At 46.2% G+C, this 18,683-nt stretch overlaps 1 protein-coding gene across 4 annotated transcripts in view; it reads right to left on the bottom strand.

Moving 5' to 3' along the window:
• Positions 1-1,753: 1,753 nt before the first annotated feature.
• EIF4E2 (eukaryotic translation initiation factor 4E family member 2) overlaps positions 1,754-18,683 on the bottom strand; it is a 29,825-nt gene continuing 12,895 nt past the window's right edge. Inside the window, exons 4-8 of one of the 4 annotated variants that reach the window (XM_026491695.4) lie at positions 18,402-18,506; positions 17,081-17,233; positions 16,847-16,983; positions 10,097-10,174; positions 4,310-4,339 (exon numbers count right to left, since the gene is read on the bottom strand). In XM_026491695.4, coding sequence (XP_026347480.1) covers positions 10,129-10,174; positions 16,847-16,983; positions 17,081-17,233; positions 18,402-18,506 — 441 coding nt within the window. In that variant the 3' untranslated portion in view covers positions 4,310-4,339; positions 10,097-10,128. Of the gene's footprint in view, positions 4,340-10,096; positions 10,175-14,867; positions 16,984-17,080; positions 17,234-18,401; positions 18,507-18,683 lie in introns of those variants that run through there. The other 3 variants (XM_026491696.4, XM_026491694.4, XM_057305622.1) reach the window with 3 other exon arrangements.

The raw sequence follows: 18,683 nt of genomic DNA, 5'->3' as shown, positions 1-18,683 counted from the left end.
AGACGGCATCCTGAAAGGGCTGACTTCTACCTTAAAGGCTGAGTACATGCTGTGCATGAATCTCCTCTCCTGTAACCAGAATTCCCAGGTCCAGGAATCAAGGGAGAGAAGTGGGAGTGGCTCCTCTCACCAGTCCACTCAAGGTGGCTCTGCTGGCTCGGAGCTCTTGGTTTTCCAAGGAGGTGGAGGGGCTCCTCGGGACACTGAACCAACAAGCTAGTTGGGATTATTCTACTGGCTGGGGAATATTCTAGAGGGGAAACATGGGTGCTGCTACACCACAAAGGTGGGAAGGACTGTGGCTGGAGCCCAGAAAACCCTCTAGGTCTCTCCTAAGAAATCGCCAATGATGAACGAAAACTAAATAAAGGCAGGACAATTAACTCAGACCCTTTAGGAATAAAGGTTTGGATCTACCATGCGCCAAAACAGAATCCAGCTGAGAGCCTGGCCGAGGGCAGAGGAAAGGGAGACCGACCAGGTAGTGGAAGAGGCGGTTATAAATATCAACTCCAGACACACACACACACACACACACACACACACACACACACGCACGATTTCCTTTCCGCTTCTCAGTATCCCAAGCAATTTCTGTTGGAAGCCAGCTTTACTGTTTAGGTAGCATTCTGTGATTCTATATTCTATTCGGACGAGACTCTGACTAGATGGGAGGAATCAGCACGCCCAGAGATCCACACGATTGCTGGGCTTTACGGTTCCTCAGTGTGGGAGACGGTATCTTCTTACAATTAGTTGCATCTTGAGCAGAAACAGAGTAGCTTTCGCGATAGTACGGAAGTTCAAGTACACGCAGAAGGCTGGGTATAGATGCTGTGCAGCTAAGGGACGGGGCTGTACTAAGCCCTTGTCTCTCAGCTTCACACCCAGCGTTTTTAACTGTTTTTGTGAAACTGGCCACAGCACTCTGCGAACGTTTCTGCTTTGCTCACACGTATCCTGTGGGATTTCTCCAGCGGGATGCACGGGAGAGAAGCCTCAGTGCTGGCGGAGGAAAACCTGCTCTTTCCCGCTCCTACCGCACGACCCCTTTGCAGCAGCGGCAAGCGTGTTCCTGTAGCTACAGCTCGATCGGGGGCTGTCCATCTCCAGCACGCTCAGAAGCAGCCCCCTCGTGCCATCACGTCTGCGGAGACACCAGGACCAGAGGAACGGCCTCCATCCTGAGGCAGCTTGCCCTGGAGCTGCTGTCTCCTTGATTCTTCCTTTCTGCCTTTTTACTTACTGTGTCAAAAATTCTATCCTATTGTTAAAATGACTTTCCTGTGTTGTGTCTTCTATTTGGACCATGACTGACAGACACAGGAAGTTTCTATCTGTGGAAACGGAGTGTCAAGTCTGCAGTGTTTTAAATCCTTCGTCAGCTGAGGCTCCTGCGATGTTTCTCTCTTCCTTGGTATTTCACACGGGCACTTGGTGATTTCACCAAATTCTAATCCTTCGAGTTTCCTTCAATTCCAATCATCCTCACCCCACGTTGAGAAGGGAAATGAACAGTATTTTGATATTAAAAACTTTGTATCAAAAAATTTAAGTGGAGTTTTGGCAATGATTAATACCAATTAGAGAATATTTTTAGAACACGTTTATGTCAATGACCCTGCATTGTCTGAACTATCCCCAGGTTTTGTTCTGGAATGGATTTAAAAGCCCCGTGCACAGAAGGCAGACTGAGCGGCCGCAGCTACCGGTATCCCCACTTCCCTGTATTAAAGAGTCCACAGCCTGGTTCTTGCGGATATTTTCCATTTATTACTGCAGTAGACAATTGCTCTGAAAGTGCAACACTAAATCACTTTGTCACAGCCTCTGCTCCTCCACTGGCAAATTCTTGGAAGTTCATTCTTGGAGCATCGTGGACCACAAGCTTCTCTCGAGGTGGAAAATTATTGCCACTGCCAAGGTCACAGGAAAAAAACCCATACACATGAATAGAAGACAAAATGAGAAGAGCACTGGAGAGGGGCAGGGGCCAATTTCAAGTGGAAAACCCAGCAGAGGGGTCATGGGGAAACAGCCCGCCTGTGCAAAAGTGGAAGGTGACTCCCCGTCTCCTGGCAGCAACCTCCATGTTTATGAAGTTGGCCTGGATGTACCTTTCACCCCTTTGTCCCCAGAGTAGGTGATACCATTGCCACTGCTATGCCACACCTCGGTGTAGCAGAGGCCCAGGGAGTCAAAAAGAAATGAAAGGACCTCTCAAGCTAGTTTGGAAAATGGGCGGTTTGGCTAAACTGACTCTTCAACCTCCCACTTAAAGCTGCTGGGCGGAGTATCTGGGACAGCTCTGGGGGTAAGACACTGCCTAAGAGAAATAACTCTCGTTCTAACCAGCACTGGGTCAGCATCTCTAGATGGTAAAAAATAACTTTCAAATACTGCAATGACAAGGAGGAAGAGAAACATGAGCAGCTCTAGAAAACACAAGAGATTAAAAAATCTGAATGAGACCAAAAAAGCGCAAAAATATGAATATGGACAAGACACCTAAGCAGCCTGACAGAACCCTCCCTCCTGAACACATTATACACACACGCACCCGCTCGCACACACATAATAGTCAGGCAGATGCCCCAAGGAGGGCAAATCCAAACGTCTGCTCTCTTTGGAATTCTCATGGCAAATCTTGAGTGTAGGCAAAAGTGAAACCCTTCCCAGGGTCTAGACAAATACTCATGAGGCAGCCTTTGCTCCCCATTTTAGCCAATGTTGCTCCTATATTTGCCTGAGCCCTTCACAATTGTCTGGGCACTACAATTCATTCTTCATACTCCTGGAGTTTAAATCACTGCTAGATCTTCTTCTCCGATCTAACTTCACCTGTAATGGAAGCACCTCCCTTTTGGCTCCTGTACTCCTGTTCTTTTGGGGAAAAAGCATCCCAAGACAGTGGTAATTAGGTGTTCAGGAGTTGGAAAGTAGGAAGAGAGTAATATAAATACAATAAGGAAATGCCTGTTACTCTCATATGATTTCTCTGAGACCAGGTGGCTAAGGCCCTGGCCTTCGAAGATAGGTTTTAGGAGAGGCCTTAATTTAAGGTACTGCGATCTCTGCTCACAAGAGCCAAGTAAGACAGTGCTCCTTGGAGGTTGCTGTAGGACTCGTACTCAGTACTTATTTCAATCCTAGGTGCTCTTTTGACCTCTCTGACTTCAGTCCTTCTGGAGTCAGGTCACCCGGCTTCTCTGATGCATGACCAGTCATTTCCAGCATGTTTGCAGTGGCCTACAAGAGGTTTCTGTCCGGGTATTGGATCAGCACAGGTTTACTAGCGTATCTACCAGGTGATAAGGACAGAGAGCAGGTTTTCTCAACCACTGCAGACAGGCACAGCCATGCAAAGAAAGCCACCCACCACGATCACCTTTTCATCAGATGCCCCCGTTTCAGGATCATAGAATTTACCACATTAAGTATTAATACTGGGTGACAACCAAGCTTCTGCTTCCCTTCCTCAATGAGGGTCATGCAAGAACCACACAGGCCCTGCTTGTCTGGTTTCAGACATTGCCCTCAGCTCCAAATCCTGCACTTGGAACTGCTATTATAACCTAGCTCCTAATCACACTGGATTCTGCTCCAGTTTAATTTACCAAGGCATACCTTCCGAGCCGCCTCAGTGAAACCAGTGTGGCCCACTGGATTAAAATTCTAAGTGCAGCAGTGCCTAAGAAGAAAGAGTCCCACAGGAGGGAGGACTGGAGGGCATAAGGCAGGAGACTATACAAAATCAGTCACACATTTTCAGAAAATGGTGGGCTTGGGGGAAGAGGGGAGAGAAATAAACAAAGGTCCCAATAATTTAATGGCAGAGCTAGAAGAGAGCATTTATAGCTATTCTGGGACTCTCCAACAAAAAGCTTTTCCTGGATGCACAGACATTCATAATACTGATAACTCTCAGTCGACAGCTCTGGCTTGTACACGTGGTCACGATGCCCTTCGTACAGCAGAGAAGAGCAAAACAGAACGCCCGACAGGCATCTGGACAGCACACAGCAAAACGAAAGGCTGAACTCCCCCCCTCCCCCCAGAACCCCATTTAAAAAAAAGTTTGTCTATTACAAAGTCACGTTTTCTGTTTTCCGCTTTATAAAGTCAGCGATGCTGGAGGGTGTCTAGCGGAATCCGTCCTCCAGGAATGAGTGCAAAAGGGGAGCGCACGGCTCAGGGACGTCCCTTCAGTGAGCAGATGGAAGGACCAGCTGGAGACCTCCCATCCATTTCGGACAAACACACACATACAGAAAAGGATTATTGCCAGCTTGTGTACTTTCACAATGTGATTTTTGTATTTCGAAAGCTTGAATTGTCCCTGAAAGAAAAAATGGGAGAAAACAGAGCATTCAATACACAGATCTTCTATAGGCAACAACACACATGCAGGGCAGGGGCAGGGGCAGGGGCTGGGGCAGGGGCTGGGGCAGGGGCGTGGGTGGAGACCTGAACTCAGCAGCTCCAGGGCCCTCATGACACACCCCAGAACTTCCCTTCCTTGCTAATCTAATGCCAACATAGCAAACCACCCCAAGTCCCTTCGAACACTTCAACTCGACTATTTTCAAGAGCCAAAGATTAGAAACAATCCAAATCCTTAGCAAAAGGGCACTGGTTAAATATGAATATTATAGCACATTCATTCACTGGGACCCTTGTGCAGCTTAAAGAAACAAGCCAAGGAAGCTCACTACTAATATGGAAAACTCTCCAAGAGAAACTGAGAAGGTCTGGAATAGTGTATGTACATAGTACACCACCTTTTGTGTAAGTGGGGGTGGGGGAAATAAGGTCATAGTTCATAACGCTTGTACGGACATGCAGTCGATAAGGAGACACAAGAAACCAACAACAACGGGTACGTGGGGCAGTGGCGGGGGAAGGGGAGGCGGCACAGCAGAAACTGAGCAGATGGAGTTAGAGTGGGAAGAAACCCCTTTTTTCTCACACACACCAAAAACTCTGTTCAAAACTTAGAGCTCTCTATAAAAGGATGTTCCATGAGGTAAAATACTCGTAGCCTTTACTTTAGACACTTGGCTGTAAATCTCAGAGAAGCGTGTGTATGTAACACACGGTAAGTCACATCCTCTCACTGCCCTCTACAGGATGTGCACAGGCGTGGCTACCCACCAGAAACCTTCCCTGTTCCACACTAGAAGTCCAATATCACAGCAGTTCACACTGCCTTTGAATCCCACAGTCTCAGCGCTGAAAGGGCTTTAAAGGTCTCCTCATGTGCTGTTCTAGCCCAGAGCTTCAGACTTTAAAGCATCTGAAATTCTAGAACAGAAATGCTCATTAATCTGATTTCTGAGTCATTATTTCCCTTTAGTTTTAGTGGGATATTCTAGAAGCCTTAGCTTTAACTGACCCATCTTAAAACTGCTACAGTTTATTGGGCATATGGGTACTGGTGCAGAGTAAATATAAAAGAACACGCTCGGCCCAGACAGAGAGCAGTCTCCAGTTAGCGTAACCGATTCTCCCCCACGATGGCAGCGGGCCGCCAGTGAAGAACAGCCCTCAATACACAAGGAGAGTGACTGCAGACAAGTACACTGAGAGGGGGAAACGGAGCTGGCGTAGGTGAACTCTGGCTGCGAAGAAACGGATGTTATCGCAACAGGCCACTAGTATTTTTATAACTGACATGCACGACCATGTAGCCCATTTTTCTGTGGCTACTGAGCGTTCTGATGATTTCCATCTAAGGAGATAAAGACTAAACGTGAAGAAACACTTAATGGGGTGATCATCTTTTTAAAAGTCCTTTCAAAAGGACAGATCCCACTGAGGTGCCACAAGTAGCTAGCAAAGGATGAATAAGGTGTATCTGATTATAAAACAGAAAAGCAGGCGTCACTGATGTGTGCGTGTGATTTAAGTCCCCTCGGGGATGGTGCACTACTGAGACCACGTGTCAGAGAAGCAAGCCCTCTACAAACAAAAGAAGTGATTAGGAAGGAATGGTTTGCTGTTTCCTTTCTGCCCGTTTGATGCCACCTCTACCCCACAGAGCAACTGGATCACAAAAGTCAATCAGCAGGGAGATAAAATGGGTCAACAGAAAGGTGGGGTGTGGGCGGGAGCATCACAGGATTTGCTGACTGTGGGAGAATGCTTTATCTTGGAGTAAGAGAGATGGCAGGCAAGTGTCTCGACCCAGCCCTTTCATCTGTTTAGTGATGAAGAGGAAAGAACTTTTCCGACAAGTCATCACTGCAAGCAGATCACCTTTATCTTCTGGAAGAGTCCCTGTACTATGCTGGGCTTAGGCCACAAATTCTCTCTGTGGCAGGTAAACGGAAGAGCTTTACAGTACTTTATCATCCAAATATTTACTATTTATTCTAAGTACTTCTATTGTCACAGATCACTTCATGGTCAGAAAATCTAAGAAATCACAATATTCTAAGGTTTATTTGTAATGTGGAAAAGGGGAGAAGAGTAAGGAGCCAAGAAAATCTAGCTGAGCTTCTCCAGAGTTTGATATAAAGGAAAACAAAGAGCAACGAGAATGGGTGACAGGCTCCTGACAATGACAGGCTGGTGGCAGCTGGTGGCTCTGGTCCAGCTTTTCTTAAAAAAAAAAAAAAAAAAAAGTGGGCTGAGAACAGCTCGCTGCCAAATTTAGTCTCAGGAATGTGTTCACCTTAGACCAGCTGAGAACTCATCCACAGTTCGGTCCCTCACCCCGGGGCTGCAGTGCCAGAGGGATTAGGAGACAGAGAAAGGAAGGAGGAAGACAGGAAGCGGCAGAGGTCACAGGCAACTTCTAATATTGTTTTTTTAAAAGATGGGCTTCTGTTCTTTTAAAAGCAAATTTTAATTTAGAAAATCCAGAGTGAGCTCCTAAAAGCTAGCCCCTCTAGCCACCTAGCAATGTTGTGATGGTGCATGGGTGACTGGGAAGGGTTTTCTGTTTTTGTTTTTTTCAATGATACAACAGATCTTTTAGAAGGAAATAACATTTTTACAACCTCATCTGTCAATTTATGTAAAATAACTAACTGGGACTGGCCCAGTGTACTGATTTAAAGGGGCTTTTCAGAGATCAGTTTTTCCACTGTATCTTAATATTCCCTAGTATTTTTACACACCAGGGCACAGGAGCCAACAGACCCACAAGGCCAGAGAAGTCAGAAAGACATTCTCTACAGGATGACTCTTTGTCCTGATACTGGGGGCTCAGAAATATCAGAGCCCTAACCAAACTGGCTTTGAACTTCACGTTCCCAGGCACCTTGGGCAAATCTATTGGCCAAATACTCTGCAACAGCTTTCTAATCTGCTCTGCCTCCACATAATCACCTTTTTCATCCTTCTAGAGAAAAGGACAAGTTTGAACTTTGGGAAGAATAAGCTGAGGCAGAGGCTGGCTCCTGAGGGTGCACAAGAGAAGCAAGGTGGCTGGTTCCTCAGAGGAATGCCTCTGCATTCTTGTAGGAAGCTGTCGCTGTGCTATTGCCCAGCAGGGACAGCACAGTGGTTCTGGGACCTCAAGGGAAAACTGGGAGCAGAGCCACTGAGGAGGAGCCCTGCCTGACTCTGCTCTGGAGGGGGATCTGAAGGTACACTCACAATTCAGCCTACACATGGTCTTCAGAGGAACATTCTCTATCAGCTGTCCACCCCAGGCCAGCTCTGGCTTCCTCCTCTCTCCCTCACCGGATATTAAATAAAACTGCAAACCCTTCCTAGGTTCAGTGGGGCAAGTTTCAATCTCTAATCTCCCACTGAGTGCCAACTTCATTCCCCCAAAACACAGATTACTGCTCTGTGCATGCCAGGCCAGACATATAAGGAACCATAAATCCTCTCCCAGCAGCTAACCGGGACTTCTATTGAAGCCATGGTTAAAAGTACAATACTGATTTATAATGCAGACCATATGGAACAGTTCTAGAATATTAGCAGCTATATGTAATAGCATAACATATCAGATAAACTGAGGAGAAGTATTTGTGGTTCAAGAAGAAATACTTAAAAAAATTATTTAAATTGCAGTTTTTATTTCTCCCCAGATCACGGTCTACTTGGAAGGGGGAGATGAAAAGGCAGAAAGGATGAGGAGCTATGAGCTGGAAGTACACAGCCTCTTAAAGCACCTCTTCCAGGGGTCAGGTGATAGGAATGAAATACGGAGTCCTTTAAAGGTCTTTAGGACAATGAAGTGAGGTGATTTTTTCGTTTAGATGCTCATACCCCTCTCAGATTTCCAAGGCCATGCTTCAAGAAGGAGAACACCTAGGGGACACCTGTCTCTGTCGGTAAAGCATCCGACTTGATCTCAGTTTGGTGAGTTCAAGCCCCACATTGGGTGTGGAGCCTACTTAAAAAAAAGAAAGAAAGAAAAAAAAGAACACCTAAATTATGAAGTGCTCATGAGCTGCTTTCTGCATCTGCTAGACAGAAGAGGTACAGGGGCAACAAACAGAACAAAGAGACTGCAAAACAGCAATGATATAAAACGTGATTTTGAGGCAATTCAAAGATAGCTTTCCCGAGGGATTCGGTGTTAGTGAAAGGGGAGGGAATAGTTTTAAGTTTTCTCCCATTCTGACTATTTCAATTTCATTTTAAAGCCTTCCCCCCCCCCCCATGGAACATAAGATGCTATTGATCTTTAAAGATTCCATCATTTTATGTCCTCTAAACATCACTATGTCAATTAAACTATGTCAAAATTTTTCTTATCATAGTCACTGTAAGCACCCTGATTTTAGGGATACTAACCCCCCCAAAAGGAATCCTAGAAATAATCAAATATGGTAATGTTATCAAAACAATTCCATTACAGTGCCAGGCCTCTGGAAATCTGACTTCTTTTCTCTCCTGCACATCAGTGTAGCCAACATTACAGCCCACACATGTTTTCCATCCCCCCTCCTGGTATATTAGCAGCCACCTCAGAATTCTGTTGACTCTCTTTTACAGAGAAATCTTTTAAATAAACTGCAGTTTTAAAAATCTAGTATCATCTAAAAATTGAATTTATAATGAAGGAATTAAACTATTAAAAAAGACAAGTGGCAGCATCCCTGAGTGGAGTTCTGGGACTATGCCTACAGATCATCCCAGCTCCACAGAATACTCAGACCCTGGGCCACCTGCTTCTGTCCCTCTGCGTCATCCCCTCTTCCTGCCCAGCTGAGGGACGCAGGTCTCCTTCTCTTCAAACTGCCTCATTTCCTTCGTGGGAAGGAGGAGTTCTAAAGCAGCTACTACAGCTGACATGTTCTGCTCCAATTTTAGCAATTCTCTCTCTCACAGGGATAGGGGTGGCAGGGGGTGGGGGTAGTTAACGTCCAGGAATATGCTCTCAGGGCAGGCACATGCAGATACTGTCCTCTCATCCAGAATAAACTGACCCAGTTCCCTCTGCTAAAGAGGCAGACATGGACTTGGCACTCTCTTAATTGAAATACAAATGTTCTTAAAGTGAATGTGTCAGTTGACCCCGCCTTCCATTTCCCAGGGACTCTCCCTGCCGGTAAGCCTATGATGTTCTAGTGACAGCACACCCTGCATCTACCCCAGCTCACTCTCATTGTGAAACCCTCAGGTTCTATCACTGTTTGCTCACAACTGACAAACGCCACCAGCAAACAACAGCCATACCTCTCACCTAACCCACACCGGAGCCTATGCAATTGCCCTGTTAGTTACAGACACCGCCAGATGGCTTAAAAATGGCCACGTCTGGGCAAAAGACAAAAGGATCTGTGGCACATTTATAATCATGAGATGTTGGCATCGGAAGAGATCGGATACATTTTAGGCTGTGGACCCTCACTTTTCCAAATGAGAAAACAGGGGTATAGCACATTAAACAATCTTCCCAGAGGTTCACCAGGAGACAGGTGACCCAACGAGGACGATTCAGTGGTTTTGTACTCAGTGCTTCTCTCTGAGACTGTGGCCATCAGTCAAAGAGGAGAGGCTGGAGCAGGCTCCGTGCCGGCAGAGGCAAGGCTGACAGTAAATGGGGAGAGGGCATGCCCTTGGGAAGACAGGGCCTATGGCTGAGACGTATGTCACAAGGTTACAGAGAAGATAGACAAGGCCCTACCCTGAGTGTGAGAGACAGAGGGGAGCGTCCGATCAGCGGCCGCTGCTGTTCACCAGGCCATGAAACTCCTCCCAGGCCCTGGCAAACCAGAGACAAAAAACACAATAGCACATTCAGGTCAACAGCTTTTTAACAAAGAGAGCACAGACACGATAACCCCACATCCCACTTCAGATACCTCCAGGTCGAGTGGAGCCCACCAGTACCTGGAAGCCCAGTTGGAACCTAGACTTCCCACTCACATTAGCAGTGGTGGCCAGCTCCTCTCAGGGGCAATGGGCACTGCTCCCGGTCTGCTCCACTGGCGAAGTCTGGCCCTCACTAGTCCCTCAAGCATTTGCCACAGTCCTACCTGCTGCTCCAAGTCTACCAGGGAGGCCACTGAGGTCAGAGCTAAGCTCAACCATCCCTGGAGACACCTCTCATGACTAAGGCAAAGGGCAGTGGTGCTTTCTGCCTTGGGGGCATGAGGACGTGTGGCAGAAACTATTTTTCTTCATCAGGCCTCACCCTGGGGGTAAGGTCAGGTACCCAACAGCATCATGATGTCTGGAGATGCAATGAGGCAACTATAGCGCTTTCTCTGCTTTCACATTTCCAACCTTCTTGACCCCTCTCAACTCATACCCCAAATTTGTTTCAGGTTCCATCTGTTTCTGGAAATACCCATTTAACTATTAACTTAAACTTTAAACTGTGTAAGTCACAGTTCAACATTTCTAGGGATCAATGCTCCTTAGAACTTTCTGCCAATTAACTCAATTTAGTAATTGGGATTAGGAAGGGATAAGAAATGTGACCGAGGGGTACACAGTCTTTCTGGGTGCTGTTCCATGAAGAACAAGCCCTTGGTAACTGCTGGTCCAAAAACAGGAGCAAACCAGATCCCCCATGCATCCTGAAGCCCTAAACCACCTCGAGTTTCCTTGGAGGAGCTGATGTCCTACCTTTTTGCCCTAGCTACTTTTCAGCCCCGTTAGGGACAAAGTGCCTGGTACGCTCCCTGGGAAATATATATATATATATAAAGGGTAATTTGGTGCTTCTAAATAGAAAATTCCTTATTGGCAATTATTCCACTCTTGGTTTAAATGGATGACAATACCCAGGGTGACAACAAATTATGTCACTCACTACAGGTTTAATATTATGGCCAAAAGAATATACTTCATTACTAGGCCTTCTATGGGTAGCTTTTCTTTCCTTTTTTTTTTAAATAGGGAGGGGATAAATACAGAGATCTGGTATGACAAATTCCTTCTGCCGGGGAATATTTGTACCAGTTTCATTAGTTTTTCCCTCTTTTGAACAGCAGCAGCAATGACAAGTTAATGATCTACCTCTGATTCTAAGAGGTAGATCTGCGGTTGATGGTTTCTTCAGAGAGTATTACCAAAGCTACTCCTACGTGCTAACTGAATTGAAGAAAAATATAAGACCGCCAAACAAGCGTGCCAGTCTTTGTCAATTCACAAACTCAATATCCACAGCAAGACATCTGTTCCACAGCCCTTTCTGGAGAGGTGGTGATGCGGTGAACTTCCTGAGTCCATGAGTGACGTCACAGGCTGTTTCATTCTCCATTCCAAACGAAGATAAGGGCAAAGCAAGTCCGATGCTTGGGCAGCAGCCTAGAAAACCCCTCCTCTCTCCTTCTAACAGTGAGGTTTCAATTCTATCTTAAGCAACTTAGGTGTCAACAAGAAATGACACGGCTGTGTTGAAGCTTCATCTTATTTATCCTTTTGTTTCCAGAAAGGCCTACACTAGTCCAAACAGAGCAGTTCTCTATGTCAAGAACCTGCAGAAACACAGGTTGCAGAGCTCCCCTCTAATCCATTCCAGTATGAAACTGCCCTCCCATTTTCTTCAGAAGGATCTTCTTCAGCTGCTAAACCTCAACATGAAGAATCTGGGTACAGAAATTTCCTCACATGGGTTCAGTGGAAATCAAACAGTTGATCATAGTCACTGGAACAATCACTCTTACTCTCTCTCGTAGGCCAACGCTTGGCTAAGAGGCAAGTCAGCCACCTAGAGCTAGGTGCGAATTTTCTACCTATTCTCCACCTGGCATCCCAGGCATTTTAGGTAATATTAAAACTTGCTTCTTTTAAAGGTAAAGAAAGAACAAGTTAAATGTTACAAGTGTCATATGAATGGAGTTTCTTAAAAAAAAAAAAAAAATTTACCCTGAGGTTAACAGAGTCTACAGGGAATTCTGAACAGGTTCAAATGAGAGTGACAAACAGTCCTTTAGAGACCACTCTTGTCCCAGCTCACTTACCAGAAAACAAATTCTGACAGCAGAGATCTCATTCTGTGTAACTGTACTTGCCCCCACCCTGCCGAAAGCCTGGGCTTTCTTCGCTTTGAACATCAGTATGGGGGAACATTTCATAAACGCAAAGCCAGGCCAGCAATTATGCTGGTGTGCCTCAGTGCCACCAGGCTATGATTCTGATTTAGCTAAGATAGGAGAAGGGATGGTTTGTTCTTGACTACAAAATTCAGTGTTTAAATACAATGATATCTAGATGTGGTAAAGCAAAGTCCCCATGTTTGACCCATCTCTCCTCTAGAATAAAGTAATAAAGAGAAGTCACCTACCCTCAACTTCCTGTGCAGAGGGACCTGGTCAGACTCCCCAGTACTGTGGCCCACTGAGTGAAGCTGGCCCTGTCTTCCCCTTTTCTACTCCAGGCCAGATGCACAAAGGAACTCAATGGGACTATTCCAAAGAGAAATTTCCTCACAAAAGATACTGCTGCTTTATGTGGCTCTGTGCCAAGTTTTATCCTGGTGGTCCCCTGGTGGTTGCAAGTCTGGCTGCGTTATGAGATTTTTCCTCAAAAGAGGATAGTTAGTTACTTGATGTTTGCAAGGACCCAAACCTATGAAATCTCAACTATGACTGGTCTCATTAAGAGGAGCCATGCACCTGAGCTAACACTCAATTTAACAGGTTTCCCATTTCTCAGTGGGACCTGCTCACCCTTCAGGGGCGGAACTATTGGCAATGAGCCCCGGTAGGAGGCAGCAGGCAGGCAACCCCTCTGCAGCAAAGCAGCGCACACGCACGGCACGCAGCAGCGCTGGCCTCCGCTCACCTGGGAGTGCAGCAGGCAGAGGCCACAAGCAGCGTGATTAGGGAAAGGCTGGAAAAACCAAACAGCTGAAAAAGGACATTGAAAACTGGACTGAGACACAGCAAGGTGGAGAAACGTGACTGAAAAATCTAAGCCACTCCGAGAAAAACGCCCCTCACTGTTGCCAGCAGCCCTACTCTCCAGAGAACTTGGGGGAGAACAAAGGTCGGCTCCTTCTTCCTTCACTTCCCCTGAGTTCTCAAGTTCTTGCTGCTGCTCCTTGGCTTAACCAAAGCCACACCTGTGGGAGAGCCATAAGGACTAGAACAAAGCAGAACAGCTCTGACTTCTGTTCACATTTGGCAAGGATCACACAGGGACCTCCACGTGGGTTTGGTGCTTTCTGATCAACTCTTACTCTGGATGCTGACATCAAGCTCGTCTCCTGGACCAGTTATATAGCTGAAATTAAGGTCAATATGGGTAACACAATATTGGAAGGCAAGAGGGAAAAGGACATAGAAGGTAATTCTTTGACAGATGCTGAAAACACAGAGAACGGGCATTTCCATATGCCAACAAATCTCCCATTTTCCAGGTACTTCAACCAATTGTGGATATGCAATAAGCAGAGAAACAATCACACAAACACCTCCAGAATGTTAAATGCCAGTCCCACCGTGTGTTCTGTGAGATCCCAGGCCACATGCAGCCTGGTGGTCAATCAGGACAGTAGAAGCGCAGGGTGTTGCTGCCAAAATGGAAGAGCCACTTTGGAAAACTCCACATTACACCCACAGACACCTTCAAGATGCTATCAGGCAACCTGACCTAAAGTTCTGCAAAAATTGTTTATTTTTGGTTTGGGTAGTAGCTCCTAAGAAAACTTAAAAGTAACATGAGGCCTGCTGAAATCCTACGTGCAGGTCAGGGGCCTGAAGGCCGTGCTGCAGCACATACAAGCCAAGGCACAAAGCACCTGAGGGGCTGGTATGTGCTACAGTCAGATATCCTAAGGAGCAAACGCTGACAGGATGAAGGCATTTCCCCACCCCAGATCCGGATGCACAATAACCTGGGGACCAGGAGAAAGGGAAGGGCTAGAACCCTGAAACCTTGCAAGCAGGACTAGCTCGAAGAGGAAGACGATTTGGCTCTAAATGGAAAACAGAAGGGAGAAGGCCAGCAGAGAGCTTGTGGCTTGGGCAGCTCTGGCACAGTGAGAAAACCCTGTTAACACAAAGCGAGGAAACTACATACACACAGCCACACACAGACGGAAGCAGGGCTTTACCTCCAAGCAAGAGTTCTTTGAAGTAAAGGCAAACAAAGTCAGCGAAGCAAAGGCCAAGGATCCCCCTTTCCAACCTTAACAGACGATCAAGCTGAATTCTAATCAGAAATCCCTCTGGTCTGGTCATCAGCGTGACCAGATGGGAACTACAATTCAAGTACCAGAAAATGGGGTCTCATTTTGAGAGCGAGATGTCACCTCATTATGTCAGACCTCAGCAGAACTGGAACAAAATACCATGTGACACTACAATGGGCTTATGGAAACGAGGCTGCATTCCCCAGATGGCCCTCCATGGAGAAGTCTGTGCCATTCCTTAACATGGTGACAGTCAGTCTGAAAGGCCACTTCTTTGATGCACCATAAAGAGCGAGAGCATGAGACAAGCTAGTTTAGCACCATTTATTAAGTGATCTCAGCTGTTGTTGTAGCTGCTGCGTGTCAGCCTGTTCTTAAAACATAAAATGCTCTTCCAATTCCTCTTGTCCAGGACAGAAGGATCTTCCAGGTAGCACGCCAACAGAACAAGAGACTCCGATGATGCCAGCTTCAATGATGGTGCCATCCAGAGAGGGAGAGGGTCATGGCACATTCAACCGCGGCTTCCAGAGGTTTTGAAAAAGGAGCCTTTGGGGGCCCAGCCTGCCTGGCATTCTAGTGGAAGTGCAAAAGGTGGGCACATTGGGAGAGGAAAGAGAGGGAGACGCGAGGGAAAGTAGCATCTGGGACTCAAGGAGGGTTTCTGGTCCCTGTAGCTGCAGGGCTGGAGTGCTAGGCAGATCTCTTGATAAAGCAGTGAGCAGCAGACTAAGGCAAAAAGCCCACGGGCTCTCCTAGACTCTATAAGGACTTGTTCACGTTTCTACAAAAGTCAGGAAGAACCGCCTCAGGGTATTAGAGAGGGAGAACAGTGGAGAGGGGAGAGTTGTAAAATACCTCTTTCCCTTTCCTATCTAGGTGAAAGCTTGCTTTTGAGGGGAATGGGGGGTGGAGGGCATTTGGGAACCTTGAACGTAAGAGTCCTAGAAAGTGTGGATTTCCCCAGACTGAACTGTGTCTGGCTGGAGGGCAGACACTATTCTCTCCCAGAATGAACGGGGAAATCTGCCTAGAGAAAAACAATGCTAACTCCGGACTGCTAAGGCAAGCAACTGCGGCCACGACTGGCTAGTAACTGTTGGTGGCTACGGATGAGTCACAGCCAGCCATCTGATTACGGACCAACTCCTGTGGCAGTGTTCCCAGTAAAAAACTGGCACTTAGTTAGTTTAAGCCAGCTCCACCCACAACATTCTCTGTGAATGCATGGGAAAAAGATTCCCAAATAGTTTGCCTGCTGAACACCATCACTGGGCTCGTTACTAGTCTTTAATAAGAATAACATGATGATGATATTATTACTAATGATGACGATGATAGCAATAATAATAATAATACTTCGCCCTGTAAGAGCATTCTCCACCTGAGGACCTTCAATTACAAAGATTAAATCAGCCTCACAACAACCCTGTTAGGTAAAGTATTATTATCCCCCATTTTAACGATGGGGAGACTGAAGCAGAGTGGCAGAGACTTGCCAAAGGCACATACTGATACTGGAGTCAAAGGAGAGAGTTAAACCTAAAAGTCCTGACTCCTAGTTAGCTAGCTCTCCCTCCAGTTTTGAGAAAACCTGACAGCCACTCCCCACAACTTCTTCCTAATAACTCAATCACTGAAGGAGCAACCCTAACCAGTGGTTCTCATTTGTGGACATCCAACTCTAGGTACCCCGAGTCTTAGACCACAAAGCTTACTTCCCCTTTGGCATTCATGCTTCCCCCTTAGATTCTACTCTCACAAACACACTATTCTGCTTCCTCTACAAGTTCAGCTCTACACACAAGGAAGTAGAGTCGTCATTCCCGATAGAAGTCAATTTCCCAGGACAAAGAAAACAGACTGACACTCACAGGTTAAAAAGACATGCAAAAGTGGGGTGAGGGGTGGACAGGGAGGAGGACTTCATTGTTCAGTGAAATTATCTTAAAAAACAGCAAGAAAACGAAGAGCACTTTGTCTTTCATTTCAAGATAGCGGTTAGTGAATGAAAGACAAGACAGCCTGTGTAAATAAAGCAAGCCCAGGCGGTGCAACTGGGATTCTGCAGAAGGGCTCTTTCTAATACAAAGTGCCCCACAGTACAGGTGGGCAGGAAGCCTCACCCTCAAAGAACTGCTACAAGTGGCCAGAAGCACTAGAGGGGAAGACTGGTCTGTCCCTTCTCCATAAGTCAAGCTCCTGTACGACCATATTCCTCTGGGCCCAACTAAGGACCTACTTCTCCTAAGCTTAGGGACATGCCCCCCAAGCACCCCCAACACGTACTTGATGCTGTCGGTGTGGGTTTTGTACTCCATAATGGTGTTGGGAGGTAGGTTAAGCACTCGCCGAAGCGTATCCCGGATTCGGGCTGTGGTTGCTTGGTCACTGGCAGTCTTATTCCATATTGAAATAATGTCCTCCTACAGGAGGAACAGAAGGAATCGTCAAAGCACACCGGAGGCAGTGAGGAAAGCAAAGGCAATACAAGAAACCAGACCTGCCCATGGGGTGGCTTACCTGAAACCGGACAGAGACCACAGCCCCACAGATCTCCTCCCCAACCATGAACTGTTCCCCCAACATGGCCAGGATAAGATTCTCCCAGCAACGGGATGCCAAGCCCTTCCGCAGCCGAATAATCCATTTGCCACCATTTTTATTTGCATCGTCCTGTACAAGAGAGAAAGCAGTAAAATTAAAATGTGGTTTTGCAGGTCTTTTACTTTTGTATGAAGGCAGGGAAAAAGCAAGGATCCCTTGAACACTTAAGACGTCTTGTCACTTTCCAGTTATTGAACTTCATAGGAAAAAATGGCAGTAGGAGTAGGGAGACAAGAAATGGGAAAAAAAGAAAAACAAGGTGGGACTCCTTGGTACAAGCCATAACAATGAATGGCTAAACTGACCCTTTAAAAATAATCCTCTTTTTCTCGAACTACTTTAAGAATCAAAATGAAGTGATATCAGATTTCAAACACAGATCATTCCCCGCTTCAGTCACTAAAAGTTTAGAGTGTTACTATGTCTCAAGCACACAGACGTGAAGCCACACTTTCTACCAAATCCAGGCTAGAGACAGCCAAGAAAATTAATCGCAGCAGCACAGTCTGACAAGTGTTGCTGTAACAGAGATATACTAAATTAAACAAGAACAAGACAGAAACACTCAAGAAGAAGAAACATTTACGCTGGGTCTTGAGGAATGTAGAGTTAGGCAGGTAAAGCAAGTGAAAGGGCTCTGCAGGCGTAGAGAAAAACATGTCTGTGTACAAACTGGGACTCTGGGTTAGGGAGATATGCAAAGAGGAAGGCTAGCTGCACTGAAGGGAAGGCCTACGGGTGAGTGAGTGCAAGATCATGTGAGCAACGCAGAGTTCTGTAGGGCCTATAGTTGGGTGTGTGTTGTGTGTTCACCTTTGTCTTCTAAAAAAAATGCCCTGGCATCAGAACAGAAGATGGATTACAGCAAAGAGAACACAGAGCTCACCTCTCGGTCTGCAGCTACTGCCTGTAAGTAAGCTTACTTTTTACCCACCTTCAATCACACATACACTATAATAGTATATCACAGCACACACACACACCCCATTTTGATGGGAGTAAGGGTAATTTAAAAAAAAGTCCTTTAGTGTTGTTGTAATACCATGTTACTGATAAAAAAATCTTTGTAAACACACAGACAAGCAATGACATCAGTGCCTTTTCCCAGAGGTCCTGGCTCCAAGGATGTACCAAACAGGGATGCAACTTTGAGAGACTTTAAATACTTCTAACCTTAGCAGGGCTAAAAAAAACCCCCAAACACTCAGAAAAGCAGTCTGAGGTCATCTGTGCTTACCTCCCACATAGGTTTAATTCCTTCTTTGAAGAGATGGAAGTCACTGTGGCCTGTCAGGTCCCCGGGACGTACCATGTGGCTATAAAACCTCCAGAACTGCTCCACCTGTACAGAGAAGGCCCCAGAGCACAAAAGACGTGTCTTTTCTTTTTCTCTGAATGAGTATGACACTTAAGAGAAGAACATAAACATGGAAGACACTCCGCTAAGACCCTACTTTTTGGAGGATACATTTTCATTTGGGGAAGTATGTGCGAAGGAAGGCATGTTGTATGGGAAGTA

The sequence above is a fragment of the Ursus arctos genome, unplaced genomic scaffold (assembly GCF_023065955.2).
Source record: "Ursus arctos isolate Adak ecotype North America unplaced genomic scaffold, UrsArc2.0 scaffold_1, whole genome shotgun sequence".
Classification (NCBI taxonomy): domain Eukaryota; kingdom Metazoa; phylum Chordata; class Mammalia; order Carnivora; family Ursidae; genus Ursus; species Ursus arctos.
Note: the sequence above shows the minus strand (reverse complement) of the source record. Positions and strands in the feature narration are given on the sequence as shown.